Raw genomic sequence first — 14,180 nt, forward strand, 5'->3', positions numbered from 1 at the left:
ATCCAGCCTGTCCAGGTCCCTCTGCCGAGCCTTCCTACCCTCGAGCAGATCAACACTCCCGCCCAACTTGGTGTCGTCTGCAAACTTACTGAGGGTGCACTCGATCCCCTCATCCAGATCATCGATAAAGATATTGAACAAGACCGGCCCCAGTACTGAGCCCTGGGGAACACCGCTCATGACCAGCCGCCAACTGGATGTAACTCCATTCACCACAAAATATATATTCCTATTTAAAAGGAATTTATGATCTGAAATAATACCTAGCACATTCTGCAGATTTTTGCAACAAATGCAAGGGATAAAAAACTTAAAGCTGCGTTAAAAAGTTTGCTTCTACTAAATTAAGGGTAGGTTGAAGTGTGATCAAATGGAAATAAATCACTGTTCAACCACAAGAGTCTTGCATCATCAAATGGTTTAGTACATTTTTGCATCAAAATCAGTTAGATCTGAGAAGGCAAATGAAATAGCTACTTGTTTTCATTATGTTACTTGTAAGCATGAGGGAAAAAAAAAAAAAGCAGTATTGCCACTTACCTGTATAACTTTGTAATTCCTTTTCCAGAGTAAGTAGGGCTTCTTGGTCAGCAATATATTCCCAAATATAGTCATCTTGTTTAGTTACATCAAGGGACTTGTGTTTTGATATCTCAGTATCAACTCTAAACATATGCATAGGTGAACTCTTTGGTCTTGGCTGTGTGTTTGCTGGACAATTTCCAGTCAGTTTACAGTGTAGTGTATTTGTTGACCAAGGTCTTCTAGAATCATTCCCTGAATAACAGAAAAGGTCACAACTTCTAATAATTCAAGATTTCACACATAAAGAGAATTTTATCTCAGTTCATTAATGACATTAATTGCAGTTAAAATTATGAATTGATCGAAGAGATTATTAATTTTGCCTAAGATTGTGAATTAATAAATGTTAATAAAGAGTTTACAATTACATTGGGAAGTAGCACCTCATACTTCAGGGGTATCTTTCAGAAAAACAATATTTGATTTAAACATTATGTACAATGGCACAAATTTTGGAGGGATGGGAAAGACTGAAAATGTGTGTAGAAAGCTTAAAACTTTGGTTCTGTCTTTTTTTAATTTAAGGCAACATGAATAAAATATAGACACTTTCAAATATTTTTCTGGGATTCAAAATTGACAGTTTCAATTTTGGCACATAGTGATTTTAAAATTAAAATGCCAAACTGGTTGCTTAAGATGAGAGAAATAATGTAAGCTACATTCCCTGAGACGGAGACAGTTGAAATTGAGAAAAGTAACTAAAAAGTGCAGATGCAGTTATGTGTTACTTATTTCCTTGTTTCTTATAGTTCATGTAATAAGTCTTATTTGAGTAGCATGAAGAAATCTTTTATTAGATCAAAACCGTATTGTACTAGATGCTGCAAAACACACAGTAATACATAATCTTGTTCTAGACTGTATTAAATAAATATTCAAGCTAAGAGGGGAGTAATGGGGTAAAGGCAGGAGTAGAAACTAAGCATAATAAAAAGAACTATTAGTGACAGCTGGAAAGAGATAATTTTTAACTCAAAAGCCCATTCTTATGAAAACAATGCCATGTATATAAGCCATTATACCCAAAATACAAATGCATAAATGAAGATATAAAAGTGACCTAAATTCAACAGAATCATCACAGACAGCACTTCTACTTTTTACATAAGAAAAATTAACCTGTTAAAGTAGGACCTCAAAGCTGTTGCTATCCTTACCTGGGTATGACCTCCATGCTACCATCAGGGGAGAAATTCTATTTTGAGTTTCCAAACCACTTGAAGGTCTACTCAACTGACTTTCTAAGACACCTTGAACTACAGAGTCATCAGCGTATTCACTTAAGCTCCTTTCAGTAACCCACTTTCCATCTCCTGAAATTAAAAAGTATTAGAGGAAATTATTTGCAGGTTTTGTGATAATATGCATTTACTGCTACTATATTTGCTGCATTTAATGTGTGTGATTTAAAGAAGTCACGCAACAAGTTTTCTACACATAATGTAAAAAAAAAAAAAGTCATATATAACACACTAATAAGCTTAAATTCAATTTATACACTTGATGGAATTAATATTCATGTTCATCAATCATTTCACATGTTGTTTCATATACACCATTAAAAGTATTTTTTTTGTGATGTATATTATGCACAAAGAAAAGCAGAAATTCCTACTGGAACCAAATTCTCAGGGGATATAAAGAAGCATATAAATCTATGCCACTATATTGATGTAATTTACCTCAAGGTAGTAAGTTTATTTTATCCTTCCACAGCACCAGTTATGTGTGTTGGCATGACTGTTACCCCGAAGTGACTTCTAAAAGTAAGCTAGATTCAAGAGAAAGATGTCTTACAGCAACAGCAATAAATATGTATATTGTTTGAGAATTTTATTCATACGCCATTACCTGGAAATGGGATACTACTGTCCATAGGGCTAGAGTCAGCACACAGTGAAGAACGTGCTTCAAGCAGTACTTGTTTAGGGTTTGCACCTATAACAAAGAAACCTTCAAGTCCCCAATACCGTGTAGAAACAGATTTCTGTCTTTTGGCTACATCCTGTAACTTCAATAAAAACACAAAGATATTAGAAACAGGAAAAGAAACAGGAAACTTCGTAAGTTGCCCTTGCAAGTTTATATTAATAAAATGCTTGTTTCATAAAACTTGGAATGATTCTGATAGCCTGGTGTAATAGATATTCATAAGGATGATGGTTTTGCATGATATATGCTTTAAAATCCTATAAACTTCCATTGCTAATGTTGTGAGAGTTTGAGTCTATTCTTCCACTGATTGAACGTGGACATGAAAAGCAGTTTTTCTTTGTTTTCACTTATCTTTGTGTACATCAACTACACTAATACTGTTTAACAATTACTCCAAATCTAATGTCCCAACCTCCTCCATGATTTTTTGCTTTCAATTTGATATTCAGCAAAAGAACATTTGAATAATTGAGGTTAGATAAGAGTATCTACAATCTTTGGCATTCAACCGAGAGGTGAAATGACCTTGATACTAACATAGGAAGAGCTGCCTTCTCCCCCAGCACACCTTTTTTTTTTTTTTTTGTCCGAGACTAGTCTGTTCTTTCTTTCGCTTTTTTTGAACATCAAGAGAAGACTGGCAATACAATTTGGAAAGTACAGAGGCCTTCATCCCCTACAGATGAAATATGGTAGGCAGTGACAATCCTCTGATTAAAACTATACTCTTGATTGCTTTGTTGGGGGGAGGGGGTCTGGAGGACAATGGGAAAAAGTGGTAGAATATTTCATGGTAACCATACAACTATCACTATCTCTCAACTGATTAAGCAACATGGTATGTTGCCTCATGCTAAACTGCGAAAGTAGATTAAGCAACATAGTTTATCCATTTAGCAATCAAAGATAAAATATTTTACCACTGAAGACTTTGTAATTACAGGCAAAACCAAACTCTGGCTGTTGCAGACACTGTCCAGTTCTTGTGAATCTTTATTGGTTTTCTGCAGTTGTGTGTCAAGGAGATATTTGTTGCTCATTAGTTCAGCAGGGTTAGAAACCTCAGGTAGCTTACAGGAGCTAAGTGATCTTCTCATAGTCTTTAGTTTAATACTCTCCTTTTGCACTGCATTTCTTTCAAGACTGCAGACAACGATTTTTTCTACAACAGTACAAAAAATCATGAAAATAGGAATTTTTTTTTCTGTATGGAAATGAATATGAATTATAACCTGCAAGTCTACTATATTTTCTTCATTAACTTCAATGGAGGTTTCATATTTTAAGTTATTCCTAAGCCATAAAATTACAAATAAGAACAGTTAACTTTCATCAGCTTCCTGATATCCAGAGATGCCAACATACACAGACTAGACTTACCATGTAGTAGTACCAGTTCCCATATCTAATGCATATGTTCCTGTACATCACTGTCTATGAAAACATTAGATCTTGACAATAATCTCAACACAGTTCCAATTACTTCTTCATGCTAGTGGAATTTTTTACATTTAGAATGCTATAATCTAACTAGTGCCAGCCTAAGAACTGCAACAGTAGCAATTTCATAAATTTCCTTAAAAGTAGTACAATGGTTTGAAATACATACTATCAGACTGTGAATGATTCTGCAAGCTGTTGTTCTTTGTTTATACAAGACATAGCCATTTTTTTTTTTATCCTGTGCCCAAAGAAGCATATAAATCACATCTCATTGGTCAGCTCGTTTGCTTTTTCACATTTGAAGACTTAAATAAGCAGTTTCTTGAACTAAGCACAAAGGGAACAAATGCTAGGTTCTGAAGTGCTGGAGCAATTGTTTGGTACTTGCAAGAATAAGAAATTAAATACCCTTACATTCCAACTTACTACTTAATATTAAAAAGGTGACAATATATTTTACATAGTTTTAGGACACAGAGTAAGATCTTTGGAATCCCTTAAGAGTGCCACAAAATAAAGCTGCCAAACTTTCACAGTGATTTCACTGACATGCAACAGGCACTGGAATACTTATACACAAATGATGATCTTTCATGCAGAACAGGTAATCATTTATACAGTTTCTCAACCTATCTATATAAAAGCATTTTTCTATATAAAAAGGACACGTGCCATACATTAAATCTAATACAGTACAGATAAACTGAGAGATTTGTAAGATCACTTCATCTGCTTGTAATGGGTTTGTTTCCAGTATATACAACTCATTGGGGCAGTCCCTCAAATATGAGCTCACAGCTGTGAGAGATTTCACTTCATCTGCTTGTAATGGGTTTGTTTCCAGTATACAACTCATATTGGATATTGGCCTCAAATATGAGCTCACAGCTGTGAGATTACTGTCACAGCAGATGCCTATCATTTCAAAATAGCTTGCACAGCCCATCAAATTGTGATCAAGGGACCTGCATAGCTCAGGGAACGGTACATAATTTAACACTCTCTAATTATTTTTTTCGGACAACCATCGTAGTTGACTACCACATCCTATATGAGGATGATAAAACTGTATACACTTATGTATATTGTACAAATAACTTTCAAAATTTACCTTGAGAAGTTTCTTTAGAAGAAACCCTTAAGAGTGCCACAAAATAAAGCTGCCAAACTTTCACAGTGATTTCACTGACATGCAACAGGCACTGGAATACTTATACACAAATGATGATCTTTCATGCAGAACAGGTAATCATTTATACAGTTTCTCAACCTATCTATATAAAAGCATTTTTCTATATAAAAAGGACACGTGCCATACATTAAATCTAATACAGTACAGATAAACTGAGAGATTTGTAAGATCACTTCATCTGCTTGTAATGGGTTTGTTTCCAGTATACAACTCATATTGGGGCAGTCCCTCAAATATGAGCTCACAGCTGTGAGATTACTGTCACAGCAGATGCCTATCATTTCAAAATAGCTTGCACAGCCCATCAAATTGTGATCAAGGGACCTGCATAGCTCAGGGAACGGTACATAATTTAACACTCTCTAATTATTTTTTTCGGACAACCATCGTAGTTGACTACCACATCCTATATGAGGATGATAAAACTGTATACACTTATGTATATTGTACAAATAACTTTCAAAATTTACCTTGAGAAGTTTCTTTAGAAGAAACAGGATTTCTGTCAAGAGGAAAAGGTAAAATATATTAAGTGTCAGCTGTGGAAGTTAAATGACAGGATGACTTTCTCATTATGCCTACAGTTTCTCTTGGCAAAGGTCTGGTACTGTGTCACTCTGATCTGCAACTGCTGAACCGCTTTGAAACAGAGGAAGGAGGAAAGACCAGAATAATACAATATAACAAAAACAGATCACATCTCATCATAAATAAATTTTGGGAGATCAGAAGAATTGCACATGTATCATTAATTATTAGAAGACTTAGTTTTGCCTGGAATTACAAGATTAGTCAAGTGAGAGTATCTTAATAGTACACAACACTGACCAATTACGGACTTGTCTGTATTCTAGTCCCTGCTCCTACTGAGATAAGAGCATACAAAAGAGAAATTCTACCTGTAATTCAGGATATATACATATAAAGAAATACATCTTACATGGTTTAACACTGGAGTGATCAAGCAAATAAAATAAAGAAATTTCAAAGTGATGTCTCCCTAGATACAGGCAATTAATATACCTTGGTGGCTCACTGACAAAATCGAAGACACAAACTTACTATTCACTAACTTTAATGGTAAACGTGTCGTATGTCTTTTAACTGCCAAACTGTTCTTAGACTGTCTTACAAACTAGTCATCAAATCATTAGGTCACTCAAATGAAAACTTTCAAGGACAAAAACTAGCAATCACAGACAGGATCTTGGAAGAAATGGAAAGGAAGGGAAAGCAGTAACTAAGTGTCATGATACTGGCATAGTCTATGTCTTGTGCCAAGGATGAGAAGACATGTATCTTAACCATGCCTTAAAACAATTTACAATCAAAGATTCTCCTCTTTCATATGAAGTACGACTGTCTACAAATAAAAGCGCCTGTTTCTTAGGAATGTAACTAAATCAGAAGATAGGATTATTCCTTTTTGTCTTCCAAATAATCTCTGCATTTCTGATACCTTCCACACTGCTTGAGTGGTTCAGTTTTTCCTTGCTTATTCATTCCCATAGCCCCAGCTTCCATCACCAAAAAGTTAGATGATTCTTCCAAGTCCTTGCCATAAGACTAATTAAAAAACAAAACAAAAAAAAACCATATTCAGCAATAGATTAAAATTCAAAAAAACATTAACTCAAGTGATTAAAAGCTGCAAATTTTATTTTTGTATAATTCCTATATAGTAAGGGTCCCTGGACACAATAGGAAAAAATTACAGGGAACCTTTGGAAAGATAAATTTTCCACATTTGTTTGCAAATGATAAACAATGTGCCAATATTTTTTTTCATTAGAAATTATTTAACTGTTGCTACTTAAATATTTAACAAAACAACATTTAAACAAATCACTTCAGATCACTGTGAAGATTCATGAAGTCCTTTATTACATACTTACGTCATCAAGGAACTCAATTTTCAAAGAGGACTCTGCACTTTCAGAAATAGTGTTGAGTACTTCCTCTCTAAAAACAGATGTCCAATATCTCTTCACCTCTTCAACTATGAAATATAATTAATTTGATGCATGTCATTTTTTCCTGCAATATCTCTACCTCTTCAACTATGAAATATAATTAATTTGATGCATGTCATTTTTTCCTGTTCAAGATACACTTACAAAAATGCAAACTTTTTATTTATTATGAAGTACCATAAATTTCTTTCATTATTTTTACTTTCTTTAAGCAGAAACTGCTTAAGTATGTAACTGTTCAGCAATCATAGCAAAAAAAAAAATCCCAAGAAAAAGTATTTAATAGTTAGATTCAATAAACAGAAATCTATTACACCTGTTAAGTCATCAACATCATCGTCATCTTCGTCTCTTTCTCCCCCTCCTCCAATCACAGCCTGATGTACACTCAGTGTTTGCACAGGCCTTAAATCTTTAGTGCAACTACCAGAAATTTGATCAACAGGAGTTCTGAAAAAGAAAAAGAAATCAATCTTAAAAAGTCATCATTTTTTTTTATAGATAATGTCACAATCATTTAAAAAAAAAAAAAAACCCACACCACACTACTTACTGCAGAAGTATTAACTGCTGCTGAAAAGCAGCAACTCTTCCTAATTTCATTGAGATGACCTCGCACCTCAGGGACTAACAAAACAACTCTATAATGTTTATAAAAGTACCCTGAATATCGTACTTCCTCTTCTCTATAAAACTCCTGTAGCAAGTGCCCCAAAATCAAGCAACCAAGTATCATTACCAGTCTTCAAATTCTACAATAAACTGATAGCAAAGAGAATCCCTCCAAATACTACCTCTGCAGTAATTCTGAAATATTAAGTCATCAAGTCTGGTTATAATGGTTATTTTATTAAAATAAAGCACCCTGTATACAGTCACCTTAACTCTTTATAATATACCTAATATTTAAAAAGTTTCAATGGAATTTTTGTTAATGCTATTAAGTTTTTCTGACTTCTTTCTTTAGTACCAGCAACTTAAACAATACCTTCTGTATTTCTTAAGCAAGAGTTTCTCCACGTAGCTCAGGCCATCCTTCTTGAATTCAATTTGGATAGGTTTCTTCGTAAGAGTAAGGTTGGTCTGTACCTCACAAATTCCCACAGACTCTATTAGAATTATTAAAAAAAAAAAATTTATACAGCTATTCAGATTTATAAACTTGCTATTTAACTACATTATTTTTGAATGAATGTCACATTAGTAGTCTATGCCTAGCTAAGTCTTTGCATAATTCCAAAATGGCCAGCAGTATTATATTTACACACCACGGTCAGCAGTGGGGGTAGCCAGTAAAAACTCATTTATTACAGCATCTCACATAAAGGAAGATTACCATGCTGGGGGGTGGGGGGGAATCCATGACTCCACAGATAAAAAACCCACTATATCACAGGAAAGAAGAAAAAAAAGAAAAAGGAAATCAGTATAATATTTTTTGTACAAGAACACACAAAGAATGAACATCATCCATGGACTAGAGGAAAGAGAGTAGCTTGCACAAATCCAATCAGACAAGAGGGTTTTTTCATGTTTTTCCATGCATTCTTCAACTGATTGCATCTTTTCACTGGGACAAAGAAATATTAAGAGCCTGTGGAAGGCAAGCAGAAAATGTACTTTGATGCAACATACGAAATCCTGAGCCATGCACATTCCTGCTCTCAGTTAAAAGCTGTGACTTTATGCTTGAGCATTACAGTTGATATTAAAGTCTCATGTGAGAAACAATGCCATAGAAAAGTACAGGGACACAAGCTAAACAATCTGGCTGATGCCACAGCTCATTACAAGAATTGGGGTAAACACTAATCTGCACGTTACTAAAAAAAAAACTTCAGAGGTTGTTAATTTATAAAGGAACACAGAGAGAAAACTTAAGAAGAAACATTTACTATTCTAACAAAACCTTCACTAATCAAAAATCTGCTAACTCACCAAAATGGCTCGTAATGTTTTTTAAATGCAATTAAAACAGAAAAAAAACATACCTGATAGGACTGCACTGGCACGCAGTTGTTCTCTGTGATCACGATTACCTTTTCTCCATTGAAGCACAGCTTCCTGAAAAGACTTTGCAGATTCCTCCTCATTAAACATACCATTTAGTAATAATCCTTTGTCCTGATTTTCAAGGCCTGTACAGGTTGATCCTGAGCACAGTTCCTAAATCGGTGCCGCAACATAATTAACACAGCACTTCTGATGATAATCCTCTCCTCAGTTACATACAATAGCAACATTTTTAGTACCAGCTATGGAAACGCAGCACCCTGTTTTCTGCGCTTAGTCTAGCTACCCTGATAAGATCACTCAATTTTTATGTGGTCTTGCTCACAACTAAATTGCAATGTTCTATCAAGAGCAAAATAAAAAAAACCAAAAAAGTTTGTATAAGCACACAAAAACATTTAACTTAAATGCTTTTAGTAGGCAGAAAGCAGTAGGCATGGATAGCCCACATCCTATGTATAGGATGGATGTTATATTGACAGACATGAGCAGGGGTCAACAGGCTGTGCAAGTCTGATAGCCTGATCCCTCACTTAGCACACTGCAGAAAAACCTAAGGCCACTCTACCTAAGGTATCCTAAACAAAAAGAATTTCTTTTCCCGAACTGTACACTACCTCAGCACTGCCTACGGACGCTAGGAGAGATGAAAACTTGTCTGATGCGACCTGATGCTTGCTCTTTACTTTCTTCTGCTCATGATTAATTTTCATTTCATTCAGATTTACTTCCTTGATGAAGTGATCAACGACTTCAAATTTTCCAACATGCATATCAGCTTCTGTCTGTTAATGAAACATTATGAAACCATTAATTTATTATAGACATACTCAAACATTCCACCAAACAGCGTATTAAAAGCAGGTAGGTAACCACATATTGAAGAGTGACGGTGACATAAGCACATAATAATTTCAATAATCAATAGTGTGCAAATGTGTGAGCAAAAATTCAATAATCTGAATATTCCATTAGGTACTACACAGGACAGACTGAGGCATTTTATGCAGCACATATTTAAAAAAATTTATGAGCTATGTACTTTATTAATGAAGTTCTGCTTACTGAAGCTTTTCAGTAGACAGAAGCACATCTGTAGAAGTCAACAAGAGGAAAATGTTCATTTAAGGAACTAACTGGAATACCCGTTCACACACAAAAAGTAGTCCAGGGAAGTCCAAACTATAAAGAACTAGGTGAGTTTGACTGAAAATAGCTACAGAAGAAGAGTAACAGTTTTACTCACACTGGGACTTTACTGATTTGCAACCTGCATTAGAACAAAGAAAATCACTGCAGAAATATAACATGAAGGTTTTGATTGTCAACTCTTGAATGATTATCAAGCAAAAACAAAAAATATTTTATATTCATCCTTTCCCTATGTCCCCTCCCTACGCACAGAGACCAGAAGGAAAGATCCTTTGTCTGTAAAATCCTCAAGTAAGGAACACATTCTTACCACGAAAACACAAGAGCAGTAAAGGTACAGGCAGCAAGTGTAATCAGAAAGAGTCAAATATGTCAAGCAGCCATTGCAAAACTAGGATGTACTCACATCTTGTCCTTTCCACCTACTCTACACTATAATCGACCCAGCGACTTTGCAGTTGCTGGTTGCACACTAAATGGTACTTATGACATGCCAGTGAGTATGCATGGAGACTAACCACTTCAAACAGGCGTTACTTTTTTCCTTTTGCAGTCTCCCTCTGATTCTTATACTGCAATGCAGGATGAATAAGGTTCAGAGTCTACTGTATGAACATGCATGTTTCGTCTTTTTCCTCAAACCTAACAGTCCATAATCATCCATAATTGATAGCAATTCTTTCTTCCCCAACATCACCAACACGTTGCTAACAGACATGGAGATCACAAAAGCATATACTTAAAGAGGGAAATTTCTCTATGTAATTGCCCTTCTCCTTGGCTCATTCTGTTTCCTATGGCACATGCATTCAAAGTACATAGCTAAAGATTGTGTTGATTTCTTTTTCACCACATGAACAACATAATCTTAACATTACAGTAGAATTCACTAGAAGTCACATTCCTTTGAAGGAGATAATTTTAGTGATGTAACTTCATACATCTGCTCTCTTTGAGCAAGCATAGTTGCATTACGTATGGTTCCTTCTGGTACTCTGGCACACAGTATGTAATAGCAGATCAATACTTGAAAGGCTCACCCTGCTGTGTTATTTGGATAAACAACATCAACATCTTCACTGAGATGTCGCTCAATTGCTTCAAAATACTTAAGCAAGAATTGCAAAACTGGTTTTAGAGAATACTTGCAAAGCTTATTTGTTTTGGCCTCACGTTAAACTTCCCAGCAGCTGAACTCAGATGCTAATTTTCTCCTACTTCGATGCCTAACCAACATAGGCATCTCTCTCTTGCACCCTTTTGTTAGGTACCTTTATTAATAGAGGAAGTTTCTAATTTGTTTCAGAGTAGGACTAGAGAGAATAAGGAAGACGACAAGTAAAAGGGGAGGGGTTGAGAATCAAGACAACTTGAGGTGGAATTCTCCTGATGCAAATAGAGCGATCACAGCACTCCATGATTCTCAGTTTAAATCCTTGTATTCTTCCAGTGAACTGCTGTATGGCCTTTAATCCCCACAATAAATTCCAACATCTCAATCCAGTTTGTTTACCACCAAAAATGAGATAAATGGCTTATCCCTTTTTAAAAAAAAATTAAAAAAAGTATCTAAAAGAGAATGCATTACAAATGTCAAGATTTATCAGTTATCTTACTGTCGTTACCACCCGGTTTTCAGTTCTAGGTTTAAAAGATCCGTTACAATCTATTAAGGAAAAAAAGTTCCTAAACAGTCTGCATTTAGATGTGTGTGGTGAAATATTTTTATATTCATGCAAAACAGCTCATGGAAAAACTTCTATATCGACTGCATAACTCAGGATAACACATCATCCCAAAAAGATGATTTATTGCTGGCTTTTCGTTACTCACAGGATGGTGTATCCTTCTGTAACTGCCTTAAATTCTCACCTGAAGTTTCTCCATCAAATGATGTAGTCTTTCTACTAACATACTATAAACAAGGATCATTTCGACAAAGATTTATTTATCAGACCAATAGCTTTGACAATTTACTGCAGTACTAAAAGGATTATATTTCTGGGAAGAAAGAATGAGATAATCAAATAAATTTTAGCGGGATAACAGAATGACATACCCAGTGACATCATCGAAAAGTAAAATTCACCTTCAGGAAAACCTCATATGGTAGAACTGAAATAGTTAAATCAACTTACACTTAATCAAGACCCTATCTTCATTTTCTATATTTATGTTAGCTTGCAGTTTCACGATAAAGTAACTTTGATTCTTTGTAATTATAACAATGACATATGAATGCAAACATTTTTTTCATAAAAAGTTCCTGACATGGCTTCTCTCTGATTCATTAAGTTCAGCTATAAAACAGCTATCATTAACGTAGAAATGAAAGAAAATGAAAACAAGCATAATAATATGTATTTGAAAAGGTATTAAAAAAAAAGCAACTCATGGCATTTATCAAAATCAAATTTGGAATAACCTTGGGAGAACAAAAACAGTGGTTTTGTCCGAAAGATAAAATCCGAAATGCGTGTACAATTTGGTCCAAAAAAAGAGTTGTTACAACCCATTTATGAAATGCAATCAAATAGAACGCATGAGAAACTTCAGTTACAATTAAGTGTTATACAATAATTCTAGGAGGAATCTTTATTACCCTAATTATAAAATTAGAAAAATTTTATTGTTTCATAACAGATATGCGACATAAAGTTACATGTCAGAAACTGAGTATTACTGAGCTGAATAATAAAACTACACACAACCTAAGTCTCCACTGTACTGTATAACATTTCACTTTCATCACAGTTTATTCTTTTGCTAAAAGAATCCAAGTATGAAAGAATCAGATAATAAAACTACACACAACCTAAGTCTCCACTGTACTGTATAACATTTCACTTTCATCACAGTTTATTCTTTTGCGAACAGAATCCAAGTATGAAAGAATCAGGAATGCTGAAAGTGGCATCTGACAGAACAGACATAATCATAAGTAGGAATTCAGAGTTCCAAGCTTACTTGTAACTATATTTAAATTACAAGTAACATAGACTGTTAATATACTCACAAGGGTATATAATTGTCTTTGATGAATGAACAAACACCTTTGGCCATTTTTAGTACTTACAATTTTTTTTTCCTAAAATGCCTGACATCCAACAATTTAGAAAAGTCTCAAACAATATACCAATAACAATATTTCAAAGAGCCTGCATAAAAATCTCCTGACCCAGCACTTTGTTACATATTTCCAAACATGTAACACTGCCATTGGTTCAATTTAACTCAGTTTTCCATGAGGCAGACATAACTATAAAATCCATCAAGGCACAAGAAAAGACAGCATGATTTTTTTGTCAATATGTATTGCAATAAAACAGCTATGCTATTTGCTTCTAGGAAAACTCTTTTTTTCAACTGAAAAACTTTCTACCGAATAAGAAAGTCACACGCAATGCAAGTAATCCCTTTGTAACCTAAGCGGCGTTAACACAATGCCTTGTTATCCACCGGCGTCGTCCTAACCTGACAAGCACTGTTCATGACCTACGAGACTCTCTGGGATCAGGAATTAAGTGCTCCGAAGCATGGCTCCACCTACATTGAAGGGGGCGGAGGTTAAGAAAGAAGCAAATAGTAGGTCGATTCATCACACAAGTAACGGTTTCTAGCCCACCCGTTACTTCAAACGTTTGAGCAGAACATTTGAGAGGTGAAAGGGCAGCTGTGTCAGCAGAAACACACGGAGAAGCAGCAGCCGCCGGCGAGCGCGGCAAGGTTAAGAAAGAAGCAAATAGTAGGTCGATTCATCACACAAGTAACGGTTTCTAGCCCACCCCCGTTACTTAACGTTTGAGCAGAACATTTGAGAGGTGAAAGGGCAGCTGTGTCGACAGAAACACACGGAGAAGAGCCGCCGGCGAGCGCGGCAGGCA

The 14,180-nt window shown here is 35.1% G+C and overlaps 1 protein-coding gene across 1 annotated transcript in view; it reads right to left on the bottom strand.

The window, feature by feature from the left end:
- ZBBX (zinc finger B-box domain containing) overlaps positions 1-14,180 on the bottom strand; it is a 24,289-nt gene that overhangs the window by 3,084 nt on the left and 7,025 nt on the right. The window contains 12 exon segments of the mRNA XM_009280537.1: positions 541-777; positions 1,746-1,901; positions 2,440-2,599; positions 3,444-3,685; positions 5,629-5,757; positions 5,760-5,797; positions 6,618-6,724; positions 7,054-7,157; positions 7,448-7,581; positions 8,120-8,240; positions 9,123-9,297; positions 9,762-9,929. Coding sequence (XP_009278812.1) covers positions 541-777; positions 1,746-1,901; positions 2,440-2,599; positions 3,444-3,685; positions 5,629-5,757; positions 5,760-5,797; positions 6,618-6,724; positions 7,054-7,157; positions 7,448-7,581; positions 8,120-8,240; positions 9,123-9,297; positions 9,762-9,929 — 1,771 coding nt within the window.

The sequence above is a fragment of the Aptenodytes forsteri genome, unplaced genomic scaffold, assembly GCF_000699145.1.
Source record: "Aptenodytes forsteri isolate BGI_AS27 unplaced genomic scaffold, ASM69914v1 Scaffold179, whole genome shotgun sequence".
Lineage (NCBI taxonomy): Eukaryota > Metazoa > Chordata > Aves > Sphenisciformes > Spheniscidae > Aptenodytes > Aptenodytes forsteri.